We start from the raw sequence: 26,324 nt of genomic DNA on the forward strand, positions 1-26,324 counted from the left end.
GCTGGTAGTGGAGTGGCCTCAGGTCCTAGCTGAGTATGCTTAGCTTCCATCTCGGCTCTCCTCCCTGCTGCAGTTCAGAGGCGCTTGGTCCAGCGGGTCTTGATGGTTAAAAAATCAAAGTACAGTATGTCGTTAATCAGTCATAAAAAGTCAAATTATAGTATAGCAAGAAATCACATTCAAGTCCTCGTATAGCATGTCGAAAAAAGTCATAGTGTAGTATGTTGCAAAAAATCATAAAACAGTCATAGTATAGCATGTCGAAAAACGTTTAAAAAAGTAAAAGTCAATTATGTGTAGCATGCAAATAAGTCATAGTATAGTATGTCGTTAATAAGTCATATTATAGTATGTCATAAAATCATAAAAATCATACTATAGCATGTCAAAAAAGTCATACTATAGTATGTTGAATAAATTCATAAAAAAGTCAGAATATTTTGTAGTAAAAAAAGTCATAAAAAATGTCATAGTATAGCATGTCGGAAAAAGTCATACAATAGCATGCACAAAAAATTGTCAAAAGTAGTTTTTGTAGTTAGGCGTAAAAAGTCATACAAGTTATAGTAAAGCATGTAGAAAAAAAGTCATAGTATGGTATGTAGAAAAAGTCATAAATGTCAATACTGTAACTTGAGAAAAACGTCACGCTAAAGACTGTCCAAATATTTCGAGAAAAAAAAAAAGAATAGTATCGTAGGCCAAAACATCTCTAGTAAAGCAGATCATAAAAGTCAAGGTTCAGGACGTTAAAAACAGAATTGTATAGTACCTTGGGTTATCGACAATTTCATTTTCTAAGACAATAATCTGCTGATTGATCAAAATGAAATAATGAAAAGTCACAAATGTCCATTGTGTGTCATAGTAAAAGTCAGGGGAGCGGCAAAGTCCATAGGGTTCATCATCTGGGGAACATGAATGTCAAAATCTAAATTGTATGGCATTGCATTAACTTCAATAATAAGTCTTAGACGAGATCGGTTTCTTAAAAAGAAGTGTTTTATTTCCTTTTCAACAAAGCCCAATACAGATTTGAAGCATAACTTGGGGGAACACTGGTAAATCTCAATCTAATCATCATGTCTGGGACTCCCACAAAAAGATGAGCTTCAAATAAAAGAAAAAGACACCTAGAATAACCGTACAACCCAGACGTGGGGCAAAGAAAATAATGGTGCATGTTTTCAAAGACCTAGAATAAAAAATAAAAGAAAATATTTCTGACAATAAGGAACAAAAAGTTGTTGGGGAGGTAAATAAAGTCTTCTAGTAAAATAAATGTCATATATGACAGATGTAGCATCCATGACAACGGCTTTGGAAGAACCAATCTTGGATGAGTAATCTGTTCAAATACATCTAAAAAAAAAACATTTTAGTAGCTTGTTCAAGCTGTACATTTCTGCCATGAGTGGGGAATAATATGCACAAAACTAAAAATTATCAAATGTATCCATGCTGACAAATTTCTTCATGTCTAGAAATGCATCATTTATTGTCTACATTTCTTTTGAGAGGAAGTTACACAACATTTTGCTGTTTGGTTTCCTTTCACCACGAATAGAAGTTTTGCCAAAAATGAAGAGAATTAAGAGTCAAATTTGAAAAGAAATAATGAATATTACATTATTAGGTTAATGTTTGAGGTTTTTTTTTGTTTTGTTTTTACAACTAATTTGTTACACAAAGATATATTTAACAGTTTAACTGGACAGCTGTGCTGAGCATGATTACATTTTAGGGTGGGGATAAAAATAAATCTAAATAATAGGTTGGCAGGCTGATCTATGATCGCAAAATATATATTATTATTATTAATGGCAGACACTTTGTCATTTGAGTGATTTTAAGTTTTCACATCGGTTAGACTCAATAAGAATGAAACATTGGTAGTTCTGGTGGCTTCATTTAAAATATTTTTCAATTATTATCACCAATGGGTTTAAACACGTACCGGTCACTTGGACTTTTAAAAGCTTGGAGAAAGTTGTGGGAAACAAAAGAAAAAGAAAGTTGAGCTGCTGCTAAATTCTTTCTGTCAAGGATTCCACTGGCGCATGTTGTCCTCGTTTTGAAATATGAAATTAAAGACTATCTGAAATGAGCCGATCCACCCATGTAAACACAGTGATTTTCTGATACAGAAAAATACTAAGTGGACGATGTATAAGCGATCTTTTTAATTACAGTATCCATCAGTTGAAAACACCGGTCTGCTTTGATATATTCTCGTGTGGGAACATATATATTTTATAACAAAATAAATCTATACCTGTCGTTTTCGCTGTGGTGGTTAGATATGGGTTGTACACTCCCATTATCTCGACCTCTGAGTGCTTTCTTTGTCCGTCTCAACAAAGAACTGCATTTAGCTCTGTAAGAAATAGTACTTGTGACTGAAGCAGCTCAAATACTCAAAAAGGCTCTGCCTGAGAAGAACATTAGTTTGAAGCAAAAAAACAAAAAGACTAATAAAATACTCATCTTTTCCATCTTTATACCAGTCGTTAAAGTAATCTATAATAAAGTGTATGTTGTTATTATTATCTTTTGAAAATCATAAGCAGTTTTTTTTATTACTGTATCTTGGCATTTTGACTCAAAATATCCTTTTGGATATTTACACAGGAAAAGATACTTTTCAAGCAGTAAAACAAGCTTATATTGTTGGTTTGCGACAGAATGAAACACAATTCTGAAGAAATAATGAAGAAAGAATTGCATAGCAGATCAGAATACAACTAAACAGGAACCGATCCTTTTTGGTATGGTGCACTTTGATTCATGACTTTGCACATTTTCACATATGTACATGTAATAGTAAGTCCATTCATAGTTTCACCTGCCCACAGTAAAGATCAAGTTTGCGTCTGCACTATAATGCTCAACAGTTTGAAGGCAGGATGCGGAAGTCTCGTCCTCTCTGCTCTTCTCATAAAAGTCCATAGGAGTCTCTTTTTTCTTCTCAAAAAAATTAAAACTTTGTTTAAAAAGTGCCATTTTGCTACATTTATCAGCTGATCCATGGTCTGCTACTGAACGGTTAACACAAGCAAATGTGTTACACAGCCTGCCCCGACATCACACATTTTCCTGATTCTATGAGTTTTGGTCACATGGACAATCACACACACACTCACACACACACTCGCTCACACACAAACACAAACACTCACAGCCACACACACAGAAACACTTGTGCAGAAACACAGACACACAAACACAAAGATGGGAAATAAACGAAAAGTGAAAAAAAACAAAAAACAACGTTGTGGCCGGTGAGTACAGTTCCATTTGAAGAGTTTATCTGTCGCGATTAGACATTCCCGGCTGGTAAAGCTTTGAAAAAGAACAAGCACCGTTAGGGAAAAGGCCTCAAATGTCCTCCACTGCGGCAAGAGTTCAGCAGTTTCCGCTTGTTTCTGTGCTCCAAGAAAAAGCAAGAGAGAAATAAATCTACATTCAGACTCGCCTCGGGCTCGTGGTCGGGGCAAAGTCACTGAAATGTTTCAGGCTTTATTGCGTCTTTTCCTCCGATTTTCAAGTCTGAGTTAGGCAAACAGCCCCCTTTTGTCATTAATCATGGAGTCCAAGGACATGTGTCTCCAACTCATCATGAGGCCTTTTTTTCCTTGTGTCCATTTAGAAACATCCGGGGTCCTCACCGTCTCTGCTGGGTGTACACCGGGTACGCTAGCGTCACATTCAGAGAGTCATTGTGCTGGACCAAAGACGTGTGCTGGTAGTGAAGTACGAGTTCTTTCAGTGAGCTGTACAGGTTGTACGGCTCGGCGAAGCCAAAACCTGAGGGGGTCTTATTGATGACGCAGTGCTTCACCTCACCGTCCACACTGCAAAGAGAGGAGGAGAAGAATGGTCACCATCTATTCTGTGTCTGCAGCAAATAACATGTTCTTTCCGACCGCTTGCCTCTTTATAGCAAACCACACACTGTTTTTAAGAGACATCAACAATGAGGCTGAAAACGACTGTCAGGTGCCCACATGTACATTAAAACAGATTCTGCTTGTGGTAATCATGCCTAAAAATGTATCTGAAGTTTGTATGAGGCTACAGAAGTATTAGTTACACAAGTTGATATCTTCAAAAGTCTTTTTAGTATAAAATTTCCTTTCCCCCCCCCCAAGAATGAATTTTGAACTGTAACTTTGGAGGACACCCACTTGATCTGTCTAATTCCCGACTGTTGCATATTCATATATTACTTGAAGATAAACTTTAGATTGTATTTTACATTGTAGGTGCATTAGTAAGAGATCTTTTTAAGGCAAATATGAAAAAGAGGAACGGATCCGGTTTCGATTCTCTACGTTAACAACTGTTTGACAGATACATACACAACGCTGCAGGCGTAGCATCCGGCTTTGCTGCTGTCTCGAACCAGGAATGTTCCGTCTCTCTTGCCCTGGAGGAGAGCCTCCGCCTGAAGTCGATTGATGTTGCCCAGTTTCCAGGACCGCTCGTCGTGATGAGGAAGGTCTTCATCATCGTCCACCATAGAATATTGACTAGAAAAAAACATAAAAAGATGTAAGTTGCGAGGGAAAGGCATTTTACTGTGAGCGTATTTTGTTAAAAATTAAAATGAAAACTCACTCTTCTGTGTTCTCGTTCTTGATTCCGAGCCACTCGTTGAGCTTCTTCTGTCTGACTCCCTTCTGGGTCAACCACCTACAAAGAGAGAAAAAACATTAGAAAACCAGGGCAGATCCAATTTGGTTTTTCTCCAGAGGGGATTTTAAAGTTTCAGGAGCAGCCAAGGCGCTGATGGAGTGCTGTACTTACATGAGATACTGGTCTCTGGTCTTGCGGAGCTGGATGAGGTCGGGCTTGATGCTGTTCATCCTCTTGTCGATCTCTCTGTAGTCGGCGGCCTGTTTCTTCAGATCTTCCTCCAGTCTGCGTTTGCTGTCTACGATTTCACTAATCCGGGACTTCAACTTCTCGTAGTTGCCCATAATCCTAAAAGCAACAATGAAGTTTAATTTCAACATAATTAAGCTAATGTTGCTTTTTTTTTTCAAGTGATATGGTAGAGTGTGGTGTGGTGTGATATGGTAGAGTGTGGTGTGATATGGTAGAGTGTGGTGTGGTGTGATATGGTAGAGTGTGGTGTGGTGTGATATGGTAGAGTGTGGTGTGATATGGTAGAGATATGGTAGAGTGTGGTGTGGTGTGATATGGTAGAGTGTGGTGTGATGTGATGGGTAGAGTGTGGTGAGTGTGTGTGATATGGTAGAGTGTGGTGTGGTGTGATATGGTAGAGTGTGGTGTGGTGTGATATGGTAGAGTGTGGTGTGATGTGATATGGTAGAGTGTGGTGTGATATGGTAGAGTGTGGTAGAGTGTATGGTGAGTGTGGTGTGATATGGTAGAGTGTGGTGGGATGTGATATGGTAGAGTGTGGTGTGATATGGTAGAGTGTGGTGTGATATGGTAGAGTGTGGTGTGGTGTGATATGGTAGAGTGTGGTGTGGTGTGATATGGTAGAGTGTGGTGTGATATGGTAGAGTGTGGTGTGGTGTGATATGGTAGAGTGTGGTGTGATATGGTAGAGTGTGGTGTGGTGTGATATGGTATATGAGTGTGGTGTGGTGTGATATGGTATATGAGTGTGGTGTGGTGTGATATGGTAGAGTGTGGTGTGATATGGTAGAGTGTGGTGTGGTGTGATATGGTAGAGTGTGGTGTATTCTTACCTCTGGATCTCCTTGTCGTTGCCTTCTCTCCTGAACTTCTCGATATACTCCTTGCTGTACCGCTCTTGTGTTTGGCATTGCTCCTCAAATATCTTTATGGTTTCGTTAAAAGCCTCGATGGCCGTCCTTTTCATTTGGATTTCCTGAAAGCAGAGGCACGGTATGAGCGCATGTCGACACAAATATGGCAGTAAAGCTCTTGATCGTGGTTTGACTCTGGACGGTACTTACTTGTGATGTTCTGGTGTACTCCTCATACAGACGGTCGTACTCTTTGTTCTTCTCCTGGAACTGCTGGTGGTACTCGCAGAGCTTCCTCCCCACAGCTTCTATGTTGTCTTCTTTCACCACCTGATCCTAAGAACAAGATGAATAACAAAAGACAAAAAGTTGCCGTTAAATTGCTCAAATGTAGGCATTAAAAGTCTTTCTAGTTTAGAGTATAAGCTGAGGTCTTACCTGCTGGTGTTTGGAGACTGGATACAGCAGCTTGACGTCTAGCTTGGGGTTGTACTGAGCCAGTGACTCATTGCGATAGTGGTTGATGAGCTCAACAACTGAGCTGAAGGTCAGTGGGTCTGAGAAGCCGTATTTCCCATCCCGATGGAATATCTTAATGAGCTTGTTGTTTCCTCCTTTCCTGTAGTCATAACAAACAAAAAGAAGAAGCAAAACCGGTTAGAATACCATCCATGACTGAATAAGAGATGCTTGATAAGAGGAAGTGATTCCAAACTTACCTCAGAGTCAGAGTGTAGTCTCCGTGCATCTTTGTAGAGGCGTCGCGCACCAAAAAAGTACCGTCCGCGGTGTCCCTCAGCTTCTCGTTGACCTCCTCCCTTGAGATGTCTCCCCAGTACCATTCGGCGTCTTGTAGCGCCATGTTGTTGTTCATACCGTTGTTAGTCACAGGTGTGGTGGGCTTGGGTGGCTTTGGAGGTAGAGCTGTTAGAAAAAGAGTGAATAAAGAATGTAAGTAAAGGTACTGAAACAGTCTGTTTTTGCTCCATGTTTGCATTAAACGGCTTCTCGAGTTGAATTGAATGATTGATTTATTGGTGCTGTTAATGGGGCTCTTGATCTGCATTGAACAAATGTATTTACTCATCTTTAAAGCAGCGGGAAAAAAACTACAACTGGACACCAAATATGAGATCCACTACATTGAATTTAGTCCAGCCTCTCGCAGTTGCTGGGGAATCACGCACAAGCTCTGTGACTCTCTTTTTTTTTCTCCCTCCATTGATTAAATAGGGATGAAAAAATGCTGCCCCTTTCCAGCAGAGAGGCGGCAACAGCGAGCCGGTGGGAGGAGAAACGAAGCATGAGTCAGGGAGAATGAATTTCATTCAGGAAAAGGAGATTTCTGTGTGGCCGAATATATAGATTTTTCATGCAGAAATAAATAATGCCTATTATGAATACTGATTGTGATAAAAGGGTTAAAAATGGATGTAGCAATACAACTCTGAAACCTAATGCAAATACCCAGCTTTAATGTTAAATAACCAGATTTGAGATTAGATATTTATGATTGACTCTCTACTAACTATCAGATCTTTATGTCTCCTTTTCCTAACGCACCTTCAAAGGCAGCACAAAGTCAGATTTGCATTGTGTTTGTTGATTTCCACGTGATAATCAAGTGATGGAACATTTTAACCACCGCTGTGGCTCTAAAATAGACATCTTAAACCTGCAGTGGTTCCACGGTGACGCTAGCTGTAGCAGAGCAAAGGTAGCGGGCTATTTTTAACCCACAAATCTGCACTGCCTTTGTTCACTGCCTCTGCATTACCACCCCTTCTGCTACAACGGACCTTGCAGGACTCTGCTCACTGAGACAGTGACAGTACACTCGCCAGACAGCTACAATTGCTACATGGCAGAAAAATGCAAAAGCTTTACAATCTGTGCAAAATGCAGCCTGCCATCTCAACCACAGCTCATGGTTTCCGCTGCACTTCTCAGCACCTTTGCCTTTTTAATCTGATCGCATTTCCTCTAAAGATGACAAGAAATGTATCACTCTGTACCCCCACATATGTAGACAATCCAGTCCTAACGGTAGCTTGGCAACAGTTCCACAAACACACGTCTACAGATATACAGCTCGCATATTTGATTGACTGCAAAATATCTCCACAGAGGCACAAAAAAAACCTATTTCTTAATACAACCACCTAAACATCCATTTGAAAATCCATTAACGGCAGCCTGCTCAGTAACGTGTTACATCACTTACCACAGCCAATCACACGGGGGGTCTGTCACCAACCACTCCTGCATCTTTCATTTCCTGAGTGATGAGGTCATTCTGAAAGCCCATTGCCGTTTACCTCCCTGCTTCAATTCTCTACAACACTGCAGCTTAACAGGAAATAATTCTCTCTGCAGCATCCAACGTGACGTCCTAGTATGCATCCATCTTAACGGCAACTGCGCAGCATATCTCCACTAGCAGAGGATAAGAAGAAAAGGACCTGCAGCCTGTCTCCATGCTTTTCCTCTGTCATCCTCTCCCTCTCTGTCGAGCTTGGCTGCTCTCTCTCTTTCTTTCTCTCTCTCTCTCTCTCTCTCTCTTGCAGGTTGCTCGGCCCCGCCTCTCTGCGTGTGTCGTGCGGAGGTTTAGTCCGGCCCACTGCTGGCACTCAGACAAAGCCAGCTCTGCTGCAGCAGCACGTACGCAGCTAAATTATAATGCCTGGCCCGGTCAGCGGCACCAGGAGCTCCAAAATACGCCTGTAATCCCACAGCGTGACACTCAGCATGGCAGAGATAACTCTCTTGATTTCCTGAGTGAAATTAAAATAGACCTAGTTCTTGGTAAAGGTATAATGATTCAAGTGGAAGGCAGTGCTGCTAGGTTCATCTGAGGAACAGTCAACGGGCCTCTACGGGCTTACATTTACGAAGTAACAAAACTGAGCAGATTAACAAATCAGTGTATTTAAAAAAAAGGGAAAAAAAGTTTAAATGTCAAAGTCTGTGACCTAAATGCCTCTTTTTTTATTATAAGGAAAATCCAGCATTAAAATCCAGCATTAAAATGATATCTGTGGGGGTTATAATACTTAATTGAGTTCAAATAAACTAGCCACTCTCCATTGTTGCCGTAAACATTCCTGTTGGAATATTAAGTCCCAACGGAAAATCTATACTGAACTCTTAAAAAAAAAATCATAAAACTGGCCTCAGAGCAAAGCAGAGTTTCATATTCAGTCTGTGAGAGGAGAATATACAGCATGAGCAGCAGCCCAAGGCAAAACCGTTCGCTGTCAGCTATGACTGGAGGCTTTAAGGGAACAAGAAAACCTATTATTCTTGTTTTAGTCTCTGTAAGCTGTGGTAATTCTGTCTTGTTCAACATGAAGCAGTGGAATCACACTTCTCCACTTTTGTATGACAATTCAAAAAGAAAGAAAAATAGGACGCAGAACATCAAACTTACGTTGCAAGTTGTGCATGTTTTGTGGAATCAACAGTCGCTCCTTTGTAGCTTCTCTTTTACTCCAAAACGGCAAATTAAATCCAACAAAGTGACTTTCAAGTCCTCCAGTAAAGCTCCATTTCATAGTTGATTTTGCGACTTCTTTTTTTTTTATGATTCTTAAAAAAAGGTAACAGCTTTATGTGCTACTTAAAGAAATCCAGGTAATCCGCTCGACGTGAGGCAGGTGCAACATGCGACTTTGTCTATCTGACTGAGTGAGTTCCTGCTGTGAGAGTGGTGAAAGGTCTGAGTCTCTCTCTCTCTCTCTCTCTCTCTCTCTCTCTATCGTTCTCCTTTCTGAGCTCTGCGAGGTTGAGGCCTGCTTGCATGAAGGCAGATAGTTAATGATTAGTGGTAGCTGTATGGTGTCACTGCTGCCTGTTCTGAAAGCAGCAACTCGTTCCAGCTGTGTGTGTGTGTGTGTGTGTGTGTGTGTGTGTGTGTGTGTGTGTGTGTGTGTGTGTGTGTGTGTGTGTGTGTGTGCATGTGTGCGTGTCTCTCGCTCTCTCAGTCTCTTTGGTTGGTCCGTCCCTCCCTCCCTCCCTCTCTCTCTCTCTCTCTCTCTCTCTCTCGCTCTGTTTGTAAAGGAGGAGGCAGGGGGAGTTCAGTCTTATGATTAACTTGCAAAGTTTCAAATATTTGCTGAGCTGGGCACTTTGAGGCTGGGAGGACATGTGGAGATCGAGGCGCAGGGAGGACGGAGAGGGTGGGTGGGGGGGAGGCTGGGGGGGGGGGGTATTGGGAGAGGGGGAGAGAGTGCCCCTAGAAACTAGAAGCAGGCCTCACTTAACAAGCAGCGCTCTGTGGAGCAGGCCGACTTTCCAGCCAACCAAATCTAAGTGGGCCTTTTGTCGCTGACTTAAAATAGGCACGCAGTAACTGGGAGGAGGCACGCACACGCACACACACACACACACACACACACACACACACACACACACACACACACACACACAAGAAACACATGTACAGAATGTACTTGTGTATTTAAAAAGTACTATTGTGAACCTGTTGCTATCTGTACGGGACAAAGGACTGAAACCAGCTAGGCACACTTGAACTTTGTCGTATGTTTGACTGGAACCTGTGTTTATCTGTGTGTGTGTGTGTGTGTGTGTGTGTGTGTGTGTGTGTGTGTGTGTGTGTGTGTGTGTGTAAAGAGAACTAAAAAAGCGTTTCAGTGTTTGTGTCCTGGCCGCCCTTCAATCCATCCATCCATCCATCCATCCATCCATCCATTCCAGTGCCAAAGTGCTCCCGCAGGTGCAAATTACTGACAGCTGAGAGTGGCCCATGCACAGGAACATTATAAATAGACCTAACAGGTAATAAAATGTTTAAACAGCCACAGCCAGTCCAGGGCCAGCCAACGACCGGGCTTTTAACTAGCGCTGTAAAAACATAACAGTGCCACGCAATGCTCTGCACTCACACAAACCACAGGACCGGCTTCATCTGTGCAGACCACCACTGCACCAGCCATGAGACCGGACTCTGTGCAGCTCTCCCTTTGACTTATTACCGACTAATCACACGGGAAAGAGAGAAAAAAAAGTCCGGATGAAGAAAACCAGAATGTCTAACAAGATTTTTTTAGCAATCTTCTGTTCTCACGCCTACACAGTCATTTGTTTGATGGAAATACAGCAGCAACCACCTTCATCACGCTCAGTTTAAAAAAGAAAAGTGTGCGACAAATACAAAAGTCATACAGAGACAAAACACCATCACACTAACTTGTAATCCCTATGGAAACATTGTGCCTGTTCATAAACTTTAAAAACTGAAAGCAATATTTTTTTCTAACACGGTAATTTGCAAGCTCAAAAAAGTAAAGCTTCAGGAACATTGTTGCAGAAAAGTGAAACTGTTTGAATCAGTGCTACAAAGATCATCAGGAAATGAGTTTCTGTTAAACCACTTGTATCCATTGACCTTTACATAATATAGTCATATTAACTTGCCCTATAATGTCATCTATTTTTTTTTAACCGCAAATGGGTAGCCATGGCCGTCTACAACTGCAGCCGTTCCAGGTCTCAACCTCTTTCACCAACCTATTAATAGTTCAGGTCTGAAGATGTTCAGCTGACGTTCTGCAGCGCTTTAGCCTCTGCAGAACATACAACCACGCTCTGCGCCCGATAATAAATGCTGCATGCAAAACAGCAGCAATGTAATGCTCAAGATAATCTCACATTTCACTATTAAATAAACAATATTCTACCATGAGCAACAGACCAACAGCATTTAAAACTTTGTGGAGGATAGAAGTAAAAAAAGTTTTTAAAAAAAGAAGTTGTTAAATACCTGGAGCTGCCTGACTTTCACTCCATTCACTCGTCACCAGAACCTCAATGATCTTGATGTGAGCATCCAAGCTGGGTTCACAACTGTGGGAGGGGTTTGAAAAAAAAAAAAAAAAAAAGCAAGTTAAATGAAGTTTGTGTTTTACAGCCCAGGTGAAAGGCCTCTGCTGCTCTGTGCTGGCTTCAATCTGATGGTAATTCAGGCTTAGCTACTTTAACTGGTAAGTATAAAAGCTTCAACCTATATAATCGTGTGCGGCTAAAACCTCATGAGTGCCTGACAGACTGCGCTCTGACAGCGTATACATGTGTGAGACTAAATGTGAGTGCATGTTTGAGAGTCTGTGTGTCTCGGTGTTGCATGACTGAGCCTGCACACTTGTCTGTCTGTCTGTCTGTCTGTCTGCATGCGTGTCTATCTTTGACATGGCACTCAGATCTGACACCAACCTGGTGGCCTGCTGTCTGAAAAGAACCGGGCTGAAGATCTCGCCCAGGGCTCTGGCGCTGAGCAGGTTCTTGGAGCTGTTTTGGCACACTCGAGAGAAATGCCTCAGCAGACAGTGGAGGGTCAGCCAGTATTGGGGCGGCAGGCTCGGGGTGCTACCGATGCGACGTAGTAGCTGGGCACATTCCTCAGGACTCACCACCTCTGTTGGAGCAGATGAGAGCGTGCCGAGAGGGTCAGCAAGACAGATGTGAAAAAACGGATCATGTCTGAGTCAAAAAGTGGAGCGTGAAAACGAAAGATGTTTCTTTAAGAAAAATGTAGAGATGGAAAAAAGAACGTCATGTGCAGTTGGGTTATGAAACCGCAGAGAGATTGTGTGGTTGACAATGAGCGTAAGGTACACTGGCAGGTGATTGGCTGCTCAGAGATGCTAGAGATAAACTTTCAGGCTTGTTTTAGTTCCTATTAACCACAGATATCCTGTTTCTGGCCATGTGACAGCAAGAGAATGCAGCGCTAGAGAACAGTGTGTGGTGGGAGAAGTTTGTCTGTTCTTGCAACAGAGAGAGAAACAGAGACAGAAACTAAGTTAAAAGAGAGTTAAAAAAAATAGTCTAATAACGTATTTTACTGTTTAACACTTTGTGGTTTTAAAAAAAGCAAACAAAGATAAAGTATAAACGTCTTCGTTGAGGGTTAAACAGAAGTGACGAGGTCTTGTGGTCTTGTGTTCAAAGTACTCGATGTTCAGTAGCAAAGGGTACATTACGTCAGCACTTCTGTTCTACTGTACAGTAAAGAAAGGATCAGTGCATACGTGCTTTTGGTTACTGTTCTCACCTTTGGCAGTGTGGACCAGCTGAGTATATACTGCAGTGGGGATGACGGGCTGGGGAAGATCCTGCAGGTACCTACGCAGACCATCACACAGGATGGGGAGTTCCACCTGATCCAGGTCTGGTGAGGGAGGGTCTGACGTAGAAAACATCATACGTGTGAAAACTAAAACTCCACATTTAAACTATATCATGCATATTCAGCCAGGCTTGCAATAGAGCCCTGAGAAACCCTGGTACTTTCCTGTCTTTGTATTATACTCTGTATGCATACTATTATTTTTCAATCACCTCACGCGCGTATCTCTGTTCGTCATCAGCACTTACATACATTTGTTTCATACGAGACTTCCTCTTTCTTGCAACTGTCTTCCTCACTCAGGGATTGAAAAATAATACTAACCTCACACAGTGCTAAAAAAAAAAAAAAAAAAAAAAAAAAATGTACTTACCACATTCAAAATACTGTCTGACTTCAAGTCCACCACCAGCAGTAAATGTTCGATATAAAGTGGGGTTATCCAGACCTGCAAAATAACCAGTGAAACACACATGTTAATATGTATTCACTGAGAAAACTGCACGTGGTTCTGTGCAACTGGTCAACAAATGTGTTGTGAAAAAACAGTCAGCGTAAACAGTGTGAAACTCAAGAGCAGTCGCATGTCAAGGTGACCGTTTCCTTGGTCAAGCTCACCTTTCCTCTCAATAGCTTCCAGCAGTCTGGCCAGCATGGGTGGGCTGGTCTCTGGGAGGGAAAACTGCTCCGTCAAGTCCAGCAGACAGAAGCCTGGAGGCGATAACAACAGATTGTCAAACAAACTGATTTTTTAAAAAGAGTACAAGGTGTACAAGGTGTTATCTTGTAGTGTTCTTTTTTCGATGCAGTCGTTAAAGGTGTAATTACAGCCAACAAAAAAGATTTCATTGTGCAAAGTAGTGACAAGCAGTAGGGCGTAAGATTATTTTCTAGACTGTCTGGGAAATTATTTCTCCATGAAATGTCCCAAATAGTGAAAAATAAAGAAAAGCAGCAAGTTTTTAACAGTTGAGAGGTTTGAACTATGCATGTTTGTTGATATAAAAAAAGCACACAATACTTTCACACCTTTGGTGATGTGATCGTCATAGAGCTCAGAGCTGATGCGTATGATAAGGTGAAGGGTGACTGAAGTGAGGGTGTTGTCTGGTTTTGCATCTCTGTCTGTCTGTCTCTTGCATGATGCTTCTACGTTTTAACCTTTTGTGAAGGGGTTATGTGTGCACTGGCTGTAGATTTCTTGCTCTCCTTTGAGGAACATAAATAAAACATTTGCTCACAAAAACAAATTGCCAAAGGGGACATGATCATGTATAAGTCTTTTGTCTCATCCTTTTGGCTTTGTAGGGATTTCATTTGGACCATTTTCTTTCTGGAGGTGAGTGGTGGCAATATCTGGGTTTATTTTGAGTGGTATTAAACAGAATCAAAGCACAACATATGGAAAGTAAATGTGGCCCATACACAGATGAAATGGTCTGCTAGTCATCAGAAGTTGAGATGAATGTTTATGTGACATTAAGTATGGGGAGGGCAGAAATTCCTTGGAACCGGCAAAGGCTGTTTTTTGGGGGAATAACTTTTAAACTTCTCAGAACTTAAAAAGGGAAGCAGGTACGAGTCCAGGGGACTGCCTTCAAAAAATAAAAAAATGAGTATTTACAACAGACTGATTCAGGAACAGGAGGTGCTGAGCACTGAAGTTAGGGTTTGGTGGAAATAAGCAAATACCCTGTGATATGAGGTAAGCCAGGTCTGAGTTCTTTCCCCCAATTTTTACTTTAGAACTTTGCACCCAGGTGTGGACATGAAAGGATGATGGGGTTGGCATGGATTTTATTTGGATTTGCAAAGGCGTATTTTGAAAGGGCACTTTTCTGAAAGGCTCAACTGTTCAAACACAGAGTCTGCAGTTTCAAAATGCACAGAAACTATGAATGGAACCCTTTCTAGTCACCATATTTTTCTTTCTTTCTACCTTAAAAATTATTACGAATTTTAGAATCGGGCATCTACTGGTCCCATTGATGCATGCGTGCTACTCATTTCCAAAGAACTACCCTCTTCCACCACAGAGCGTTCAATCAAGCAAATAATGAACCACTTCATCCAAATCCACATCCTCTTTGGCCCGGCTGGCATGTTGCGTGTGAAGAAGCTGGATTACCAAAGCCCCTCTAACCACAGCACACACAAAACTCCATGTAAGACAACTGGTCATCTGGAAGACATTATTGGATCCGCAAAAACGGGAGGGGGGTTTCTCAGAAGCAGTGAACTCTGAGATGGAACACCAGAGTTTCCCTAAATAGAGATCAAGACACGCAGGGCTGCCATCGCACACCTTGGAAGTGTAACCTTTCTCCCAGACAAGATATCTAACACGGCTGCCATTCTACAGCCAACCTTATTCTGAGAATCCCAATTCACAACCTGAAGTTAAATTTAAACCCCCCAAAAACCCGGACTTAATGTTCATATCTATGTTAATTGATCGACTGCAACATCCAGAGGCTAATTCTTATAAGAAAATTACATTTCTGACAAACGCAAGTCTTCAGAAAGGTTTTAAATATGGCAATTTGTAAATAGTTAACACTTTCAAACACACAGAGCACCATATTCAACAGTAGGTTTAAAATACATCCACTTTACATGTCTCTAGATTATTCATAATCCCTATAACAGCTATTTTTTTTTGTTTATTTATTTACTTTATTTGTCGTTGGCCTCTGAGCGACACGGGCCGGGTCCGAAGATAGAGTTGCTTCTCGGTACTGTCAACGATGTGATAGTTTCGGCACCGATGGAATTGTATCAAGTAGCAGACAAGATATGGCAGAAATGTTTCGGGCTATCAGTGATGATGTCTGAGATGCTTTGGCATGAGATCAAGCGGGAGATTAAACACGCCCCTTCTGGCCAAGGCAAATAACCATGGAAACGCATACAAAAATACCCACAAATCATTTGGAAACATTTGCGAAGTTAATTTAAGCGACGATAATAAAGATGGCAATAACTTGGGCGGCTGTGGCGTAGTGGAGAGCAAGGTAGTTCTCCAATCAGAGGATCGGTGGTTCGATACCCGGCTTCGGCAGTCGATGTGTCCTTGGGCAAGACAACCGCAAGTTGCTCCTGAAGGCTTGCCATCGGTGTGGACTGGATGTTGCATGAATGTTAGTTAGAGTCTGATGGTGGCACCTTGCATGGTAGCCTGTCATCAGTGTGTGAATGGGTGAATGATATGTAATATACTAATAGACTAAAAGCGTCTGCTAAATGACTGTAATGTAATGTAACTACGTAGCTTTCGCTGCTGTTGTGCAAACAGGTGTAGCTTATTTTACCATATCTTTCACAAGTGTTTACATACACACACTAACGTATAGTGTGCATAGGATGGATGCACCTTCTGCAAGAACCCTAGTGTAGCTGAAAGTAGAATAACTGTCAGTAAAATCAATGCAACGAACACACTAAATAATCTTCTTTGTATTGCTGCAGCGTTGCTACAGTACACAATGCATTACCGTTGTCTTGCTTTCTTTAGAACAGCTGATCACGAGACTCTATCAACAGAAGTTGGTTTTTGTGGCAACTCGGGAAGGGAGAGTGAGGAGACAGGGGCCCCTTGAACGAGTCTCTACAAGCCTTGCGTTTTTTTGGCAGACCTTCTCATGATATCCCAAAAGGCCTCCGCCAGTCAGTAGTCAGTTAGTCAACCACAAGTCGAGGCAGTCGATGCAGCTGCCACTGGTGCTGCTGTGGTGTGGTGGGGGGGACAATCTCCCCGGCTGAAACGGTATGTCTGAACCGAACAGACGGCAGACTGTGGGCAGGACAGGCGTGGGGCACCACCGACGCACTAAAGATAGGGCACACTTTGGATAAATTTAGAGGGGCTACTCAAGTAACCGGCATTTTCAGGTTACACCGTTTCTTCTCGTCTGAAAGAAAAAAAAAAAAAGTCTAGCTGAGGCACGCCAGTAAAATCTAATAACCCAGGAAATGTAAACCACGCCACACGTGAATGCACATTACTGAGCAAGAAGCGCGTTACAATACAAAGTAGATTAAATATGATAATATAAAAGTGGATTTGTCCGTACAATGGAACTCATGTCTTCAACAACATGCAAAAAGCAGAAAATCTTTCATGAACACATTTCCAATTGAAGCTCTAACATGCTTTAACATGTCTGCTCCACAAGTCAAAGACTGATACAAGCTTTGAGCTGCAGCATGGAGAAATTAAAAAAAGGGCAAGCAATGTCGCCCCCTGCAGGGCGGAAGATGTAGTGCATAAGCTAAGCAACAGCCAATGAGGAGACTGTTGCTACAGCCTGACAATTAACCCTATAAAGCGCAGACCATCAATGAACAACTACACAAAGAAAAAGTTTCCTGATTTGCAATTTAACTGTGAATTATTAATATACAAGGTCACATAACAACAAATATACTAAGAATCTACTACTTGCAGAGGACACATGCAATGCCTGAAATACTGTCTGTAAGCCTGGATCTATAAGTACAGACAGAGATCTGTAATGCATTTAGAATAAAGACATACTGTGTTATTGTTTCTAGCTTTTGCCACAATGCAGATTGTTTTTAATAGAAATGCTGTCACCTTATCAAGTCTTAAATTATATCTATTTGTAGGGTCAGATTTTTGCAAACAGACAAGCAAATAAATTCACCCAAAATGATATATTTTTTTTCTGCTAATCAGTCACTTCAAATTAAGATATGCCTATAGGGAGTTGGACAGGTTTCTATGACATGGGATTTTATTTGATAGGTTTAATTGTTTATGTGATGCAATGGTGAGAAACTTTGATTTACTACAATAAGAAAAGTCAAAGTCACATCAAAGGGCTGTGGCGTAGTGGAGAGCAAGGTAGTTCTCCAATCAGAGGGTCGGTGGTTCGATACCCGGCTTCGGCAGTCGATGTGTCCTTGGGCAAGACACTTAACCCCAAGTTGTTCCCGCCATCGGTGTGGACTGGATGTTGTATGAATGTTAGTTAGAGTCTGATGGTGGCACCTTGCATGGTAGCCTGTCATCAGTGTGTGAATGATATGTAATATACTACTGACTGTAAGTCGCTTTGGATAAAAGCGTCTGCTAAATGACTGTAATGTAATGTTTATATTTATTAGTAGAGTTTGCAGAAAAGTTTTGCATTGTCCAATATTTCCCTTGGGAGTAGTAATAGCATCACAAATAAACATAAATCAAAACTCATCTGTGATGGGAACTATGACTGTCGTCTGCTAAATAAAGACAGTTTCTACTGAGAGATACAAGAAGGCTCTTTAGTAAAGTAAGTGCTTCTATGTTTGACCCCAACCAGGAATATAAGCCTATTTATCTTGTTCAGGGAATTATGCAACACCACACTTTCGTAGAACGAGGCTCACACTCAGTACCTAGAAACACGAGCTAGTCCACCTTGTCAACTGCATGACATATTTGAAATACCTTTTTCTGGCCCCCCTTGACTTTGTGCTTCTCTCTTATCTCACCCCTTGTCTTATTGCACCATTTCTTCAACTCTCTCTCTCTCTCTCTCTCTCTCTCTCTCTCTCTCTCTCTCTCTCTCTCTCTCTCTCTCTCTCTCTCTCTCTCTCTCTCTCTCTCTCTCTCTCTCTCTCTCTCTCTCTCTCTCTCTCTCTCTCTCTCTCTCTCTCTCTCTCTCTCTCTCTCTCTCTCTCTCTCTCTCTCTCCACACAATCAAGTAATGAAACATGCTTTCATGCACACAAGTCAAAGATTCATTCACTGGTGCAGTTTTGGAGAGAGAAAAAAAATCTAATTATAATGTTGATTTTATAGAGCACTGAAATGACATAACTTGTTTTTTTTTCTCTGTCACGTCACAGAACAGCAACACATAAAAAAAATAAAAAAAAAAAGTGTATAATTACAGCAGTTGATGTGTCATAATTTCTTCACAATTTTACATTGTGAAATTTAAGTGACACTCACTCAAACTAGCTCAGCATAGGTCATTTGCGTTTTGACCCAGATCTATATTTGGCAATGTTATACCACATTATTTTTATTTTTTTTATTTCAAGTAGGAAATGAATCATTTTTCATAGCTTTTTGTGATAGTTAACTAAATATCTTTGAGTTTTGGACTGCTGGTCAGAAAAAACAAGCAATTTAAAGATAACTTCTTAAGTTTTAAGGACATTTCAAAGGATATATTTACAGTTTCCTGACATTTTATAGTCGAACAATTGAGCGACGATGAAAAAAACATTTCCTTTTTGACACGTTTTTGCTAGAATAGCACAAGAAGGATGAGTCTGAGTTGTCATATAAACACTGGAAACCGTTGAACAAGGGATTACAAATACATGACAGACATTTTATGGAAAATCCTCTCTTTGACACAGTCCAATTTTGGAAACTATGACAAGCCAAAAATATATTTAAATCCTGCTCCAGCTTGACGTTGGCAGGCGATGGATTTGCCGCTGCCACTCTCCTCATCCTCGACTAACGCTGGCAAACTTACAAGCCAAGATTGAGAACATGTTTGAGAAAATAGACAAATTCTCCACCACAGTAGAAATGAGCTTAACCTGGTGATTATAATATGCATATTAAAAAGCAAGTCAAATAAAAACAAATAAGTAAAATTAGCTTCATGCCAGCAGCGTCTACACTGAACACTGACGGTGTAAAACAGCAACAGCTGGGGCCCTATTTAGGGTGCAAACCTTTTATGGTCCAGATGTATTGTGCACCAAGTTACTGCAATCAGCATTTAGCACAATACTGATTCATCACAAAGCTACAAATCAGTCTACCATGCAGTCTGCGTGCGGCCCTCCACCAAAGAAGCGCCAACGCATTCCTGGCCACGGCTGCTTTAAACCCCACAAAAGCTAATTATAAAAAAAAAAAAACTGTTCATGGTTCCACTGACTTGGATGGATTTAGTGATATGCGACTGTCCATCCTGGGGGAAAAGAATGTATGTGTAGGGGTGTCACGATTCTCCAGATCCAGGATTCGATTTTACTTGCGATTCTTAAGGACGATTCTCAACTATGAAATAGCCAAAAATTCAAAATGTACTATGTTTTATTATAATTTATTTCACCAGATAATTGGGAACAAACTGTGACAAAACAAAGAGAGGATCCACTAGATGGCAGGCGGGTTCTGTAGAACTGTTTCTTAGAGTTTGCGAGGTACCCCTGAATGCACCATGAAAACCCCTGCAATCAAACAGTTTGCTAAGCGATGTTTCGTTTGCGATGTTTGTTTTTATTTAGAATCTAAGTCTTGACATCCCAGTAGTAAGTGTGAATGTATAACAAGCCAAAACCAAACGTATGTTGCGAAATGCCCGATCTCAGAGAGAAGTTCATCCTCAGCAGCGAGAAATCATCAGCGCTGTCAGAAAGCAGCCCGAGAAAGAGATGTTCAATGTTCAAATAAACACGATTCATCTTAAAAACAAAAGTAAAAATCAGCAGATCTTAAGTCATATATATGCTGCTCACTTCTCTCCAGTAGCCAACTACTACTTCAACACCGATGTTTCATATAGTTTGTTTATTGCACAAATATATGATCATAAAAGCAACATTTTGGCTCTACCCAAAATGAAAGAATGAAATGTATTACAGTCATAGTCAACAGAGGGCTTTAAATGTGTTTTTTTGTTTGTAATGTACTTTAATGATACATGAAAACTGAGAACATGATGATAAGCCTCAGACAAAGATGAAGCTGATGATGGCATCAAATTTTTTCTTTTACAAGACTGAGCATGCAAGGCTGAACCTTGTGAGAGCATGCAGAGCAACAATCCCTTATTCCCACCTTTATCTCGCACATTTGGAAGAATGTTCACTCAGACTGTCTGTTGGCAGATAACAATTATAAAACACAGAACATTTGAACATGTAGAGACATCGTCTTAGCAATCTAAAAGTCCTACATGGTCACTGAACTTCAACACTTTCCATCTTTGAATTTTTATGTCTTTGATACTTTGATAAAACAAAAAGCTGCTTAAAAGGGCTGCGTTTAAAAATAAAATGAAATCTGGATTTCTGTATACAATAAAGTAAGAAAAATGGGGCTTTTAGAGGGGCTTCGTTTTAATCTCAAAGTTCCTTTTTCTTGGCGGGGCCCTCACACATGTATATCCTCTCAACCGAGAGGCCCAGAAAAAGGAGCAACACTTTTATGTTTAAAAAAAAAAAGGGCTGGGAGCTGGAATGAGCCGGAATAGTTTCCCAGCTCCGTCCTCTCCTCCTCTCTTCCTCCCTCACCCTCTCCACATCTGCTGCACTCATGTAAACCCCTGTGGCTCAGAGAGGAGAGGCCCCTCCATTCTCCACCTCTCTCCCCCCCCCCGACCAGAGTTGACTGTAGGAACTATCAAAACATTTAAAAAATCTGAGGAGTAGGAGGAAGGGAGTGAGATCCCCCTTGGTAGTGGGCAATAAATCACAAACACTCTGGGAGCAACAAGAGCCCTGCCTCCATCCCAGAGCCCCTCTTCAAAGCCCCCTTGAGCATGCAGAGCCCCCCGAGAGCCCCTCCCAGTGCCCCCCCCCCCCCCCCTACTCACCCAGTACCCCACGCCTGCATCAGCCCCTCTGCCAAGCCCCCCCCCAACCCTGCTCCAGTCCTGATCCTTTGCACGGACCCTTTAGCAAGCACAGGGGCTCTCTCTCCCTCTCTCTCTCTCTCTCTGCCTTACCCACAACCTAGGGGCCCCTTCTCTCCCCCCCCCCGTCTCCCACAACCCAGGACACAGAGACTTTTCTTCTCTCGGTGCTACATTCACACTCGCTCCAGGCTCAGGCGCTGCCACTCAACCACAACACAGCCATTCAACACATGCCCCCTTCATACAGCGCCTCGCTCGCCCTGCAAAACCACTGCAAAGAATTTCACAATCGCACCACAAAAGGGCAGAAACTAGAAACCTGGCAACTACAGCTGCTCTTTAGGTGAGGAGAAAAAGCCTTAAGCGCACACTGGTGCAAAGCCGCAGTGTCTTTAAAAAGATGCAAGTTTTTAATTGCAGCTCATAGTTGTGGCTTTGAGCAGTTAAATTGATTCAGATTTTTCAAAAGGGTAATTTTTTATACGCAGCCATCTTGAAATTCACAGAACTTGGAACAAAGCACGCTAAATACCTCTTACTTCTTACTTGCTATAAAAAAAAAACTATAACTACAAACTGTAACTACAGCTAGGCACTGCTTTTATTGTTTCTAGATGCCACGTAAAACACTTTTAGCAAATGATCTTACTTGCAAAGGAACTGTCTTACTTATGACTCGTTTGCCATCTCACACAAAGTAAATAAAAAAGATTAATTTCATGTCTCTGTGTTTGTTCAATTGTGCACAAAAGTGGGATAACACTGCTCGCCTACATATGTCAGAAACTGCAAAAAAAGAGCTTCTTATAAAGTAGTTACATTGTCAAATTGATTATTGTTTAACTTATGTAAATGCTATGTCAAAGTGATGGGATTGTAGCACAAAACATTTGCATGAAAACAAAAAAAGGTGACCAGCTAACAAACTGAAACATGTAAATAACAGCTTTGAGGATGTGGGATGGTCATTTTTTTTCAAGTTTTGATGGAGCTATCCTAACTGTTCCCTAAAGGCCTTGAGAGCAATTTGCCTTAATCACCAGTATACACTGATCTAATCATCCTTCTCAGCACTGATGAAGGGCACACATTCCCTTAAGATGGGCCTTTGTGGGGGAAACACAGATGATATCCACTGGTAGCATATGGCTGGCCCGATATGCTCTGGTGTACTATAGCCTGGATAAACGCCAGCATTGTCCTCTGGGACGGAGTTGGTTCACATCCAGCGCAGCTGTACATCTCAGAGCAGAGCCACTTGTTTCTCAGAGACCGCAACTGTTCTGCAAAATCAGCATCTTTCTCACTCTGAAGCCAAACTGTGTGACTTGTTTTTGGTTTTTTATTCAACATATAATTAGTCGTAATGTTAACAGCATGCTGAAAGTTCCAGGTAAAACCAAGTGAAGGGACCTTGCAAGAAGAAAATTGTTTCTTTAAATTTCCCATCTGGCAGGTCCAGCTGTGTCTTTCCTTTATCCTTTATCCTTCACTGCCTTGACAATAATATTTTGATCTTCAGGCAACATGAATTCTCACTAATGACTCAAAAAGGTTATGTTTGACTCCAGACTGCATGTTGCAGGTAACCTTTACAAACTATATCTCAAATATGGCGTTCACTTCCTGTAGTGTTCACAAGAACAATGAAGATTTTGTAACAATATGTCGAAATTGAAGCAATGGCTTTCTCTTGAGGAAATCTAATGTCACATGTTACATTTCATTCAGGATCTAGTTTTCAGAAGTTGAGTACAATGGCATCAACACCTTATTGTCGTATATCCCAGTACTGTGCTTGTTTCAAAGGAGACACTGGAGTGTTTGGATGGGGGATAAAATGTTGGAAAAAGATACAAGTTACTTATCAACTGCACAGTTACTGTATGGTCTCTGACATGGCAAGGAATAAAACTATTCTGCAAACAAAAACAAAATCATCTCGTCTTTAAAGATTAAAAAAACCTGCTTGATCAATAACAAAACAATCGATGTCTGTTTTTTTATGTACCTGAATACTTGTTATTAGGGCAACAATGATAATTTCCTTATCTGATTAGTAGATTGACAGAAAATTAATCTCCTACTATTATAATGCTCTGGTTTTCTGACACGCCTATGGTAGTAAATTGAATATATAATTGATTTTTGACATGAACCACTATTCTGCCAAACTAATAATCACGAAAATAATTGTCAGATTATTCGATATGTTTTGGTTGAGTGGTGTAAAACTCACCTTGCTCTGAGTCCGAGTCGGCCCCCTCCGCCCTGAAGCCACCTGGAGCTGTAGGTAAGGGTCTGAGGGGCCTTGGCTTGGGAGTTGGGGGGGAGATCCTCTTCTTTCCAATGAACTCGACATACGTCCCAGGGAAATCCCCTTTTTCCTGTGTGGTCTCGTTGAAGCCTGGTAGCCAGCCAATCTCATCTGGCCTCTGTTCCAGGCCATCGGTGTACCCAAGAGCCACCAGCGCCCCTTTGCTTACCAACAGTATATCCCCCACATGCAGACTGATGTCCTCCTCCCTCTCCTTCTTGTAGTCATAAAGCGCTCTGTACTGATATCCTTCGGCACTCATATTGATCACTATGTGTCAAGGTGCTCTTTTGAAGATTCAATAAGCAAAGTTACTTTTCAGGTTTTTGTATGACTGTGTTTTCAGTGCAGTTACACATTTGCCAGATCAAATTGTTGTTTTTGTATACTTCCAAGAAAAACTTTGTGCAGTTCTTGGGAGACCACACTATCTAGCTTGTCTTCATTCTTTCACAGTTCCTGTCTCTTCCGAATGATTTGCGGTTCTCCCGGTGTGTTGCCTCACAGTATGCACCCATCAGTAAATGGCCTGCAGCTGCAATCTTGAGAATGCTATCCGGACCTGTAAGATGAGAGCAGAGGCCATTTGAAACACATTGCACAAGACAATTACAGCGTAACTCACACAAAATGCACGCATGCATGCACACTAACATTTGCAAAACTACGATGGTATAGAAAACAGTTAAGGCGGTGATGGTTCTGCAGAAGAGCTGTGGACTTAAACACTGGAAAAGAAGTTTTTGGTAATTAAGAAGTTACTTTTTAAGTATGCCATTAAATACTATCTGTTCAACTCTGCTATGCCACACGGCAAGTTAATGTAAGATCACATTTTCTTTCTAGAGGATGCATATGCAATGTGTTTAATGAACTGTACCATTAACCCTTTCATAAATTAATATTCTATAGTCCCATTTCACTACTATTTCTCTTCTTGAGCATGTTCACCTGGGTAGAAAAAAAACAGTCACAATGGCAAATAATGTATTAATGCAAACTCCATTAGTGATGAGCTGTTTCTTAATGGTTCATTGAACAGTTCCTGACACTTTGTGCTACTCAGCCAGCAGTACATTACTAGCATTAGCATCACCAGTCCCAGCCTAACTTCACTGCACTGTTAATTGTTACATAACTATACAGCACATTATTTGGCAAGTTTGCAAAACGTGTTGGAAAGAAACTTTTTTTAGAGTTTTAGTTTTAGAGGATGTGTTTTACTGGGTGTTATAATCAAGTAAAGCAATCAAGTAAAGTGCAGTAGTTGGAGAACATGGCAGACAGCTTGCAACAGGAAAAAAAAAAAAAAAAAAAGGATATGCAAGTTGAGGAAAAAGCTACAAGTTTACAAAGTTTACGCGCAGCTCCATCGAGACAATGTAGCGGGCGTAAATGAGCACTTTATTGATTATATATATTGTTCCTGCTTCATTAGAGATCAAAGAGGAGAGAGAACCCTGATGTTACATACCGAGTCTGCACGGATCCACGGGGCCACTCCAACCCGTCCTTTACGCGTCCACTGCGTAAACCTCCCCGTTTTGGGTACTTTTATTAACCCCTAACCCTGAACGCATCTTTTAGCAATTAAAAAAAAAAGAAAGAAAAATCCTCAACTTGGGTTTAAATCCGCTTTTTAACGTGCAGGACAAAGTGTTACAGCCCGCAGCCTGTCGACATAACGGCACGGTTCCTCCGTCCTGAAAAAACAGAATTGCACCCCTCAGCCGAACGTCGCTTCTGCTGCGAGACAAAGCGCGGTCGCTCATTGGCTCAGTGGCTCTGTCAATCATTTCTGTCACTCAATTGGTACCAATCAGATTCGTACACCCCCTCCCTTGTCCATGTACTCTAGCACGCAACACGAAACACCTTCCAGAATTACATAACTTTCCGCACGCAGTGTAAACCCAAGTCCTTCTGGTTCATGTTATCAGCATGAGGAGGATTATTTTCACAGCATCAAAGTAAAGATATCACTTTACACCATGTGTAAACTAAGCACTGCAGAGGATATCTGGAGAACAAACACTGTTATAGAATAGTCCCATGTCTTTGTTTTCTAATTTAATACAAAAAACAAGAAGTGGTGGATTAAATGAAAAAATAACTTCATATCCATAGCAGACCACAGCAGGAAATGAAACATATAAAGGAGTGTTCTGTAACAGCGAGGGGAAGCACATCACCGTGTTTTTAGGTTATTTGTTCAGCCCATAGTTTTCAGGTTTTTGGTTTGCTTTACGTGTTCTCAGTATGGAAGGTCCCAAAATCTTACAGAGTCACCATCTGAGGCGCATGACTGTGAATGTGGGTGGCCTAATTATGGTCAGGAAAGAGGGCTGGCCTCTGGCAGAAATCCCCTATCAAGTATAAACCCCACTGTCTCGGCTGTGCTAAAAGAGGCCGTAAGCAGCTTTGAACAAGGGAAGGCCGCTCTGAGTGTTCAGCAGTTAGATATGCATCAGCGGCCATCGCCATTTAGAAAAGAGGAAACA

General features: G+C 41.4%; 1 protein-coding gene across 3 annotated transcripts; it reads right to left on the bottom strand.

Moving 5' to 3' along the window:
• Positions 1-984: 984 nt before the first annotated feature.
• pik3r1 (phosphoinositide-3-kinase, regulatory subunit 1 (alpha)) lies at positions 985-25,532 on the bottom strand. Of its 3 annotated transcripts, XM_054611942.1 has the most exons (15): positions 25,298-25,532; positions 23,746-24,385; positions 13,510-13,602; positions 13,265-13,339; positions 12,817-12,948; positions 11,976-12,177; positions 11,527-11,609; positions 6,464-6,668; positions 6,183-6,363; positions 5,955-6,080; positions 5,724-5,866; positions 4,810-4,986; positions 4,621-4,695; positions 4,362-4,532; positions 985-3,854 (listed from the first exon to the last, which is right to left on the bottom strand). In XM_054611942.1, exons 2-15 carry the CDS (start codon positions 24,083-24,085, stop codon positions 3,665-3,667), a joined length of 2,193 nt encoding a protein of 730 aa, XP_054467917.1. In that variant the 5' UTR covers positions 24,086-24,385; positions 25,298-25,532; the 3' UTR covers positions 985-3,664. The 3 variants fall into 3 exon arrangements, with proteins under 3 accessions (XP_054467917.1, XP_054467918.1, XP_054467919.1); XM_054611943.1 differs by lacking the exons at positions 11,527-11,609; positions 11,976-12,177; positions 12,817-12,948; ... (2 more) ...; positions 23,746-24,385; positions 25,298-25,532 and adding an exon at positions 9,175-9,519; XM_054611944.1 differs by lacking the exons at positions 11,527-11,609; positions 11,976-12,177; positions 12,817-12,948; ... (2 more) ...; positions 23,746-24,385; positions 25,298-25,532 and adding an exon at positions 7,969-8,248.
• Positions 25,533-26,324: the final 792 nt, after the last annotated feature.

The sequence above is a fragment of the Anoplopoma fimbria genome, chromosome 14, assembly GCF_027596085.1.
Source record: "Anoplopoma fimbria isolate UVic2021 breed Golden Eagle Sablefish chromosome 14, Afim_UVic_2022, whole genome shotgun sequence".
In the NCBI taxonomy this organism is placed as follows: Eukaryota; Metazoa; Chordata; class Actinopteri; order Perciformes; family Anoplopomatidae; genus Anoplopoma; species Anoplopoma fimbria.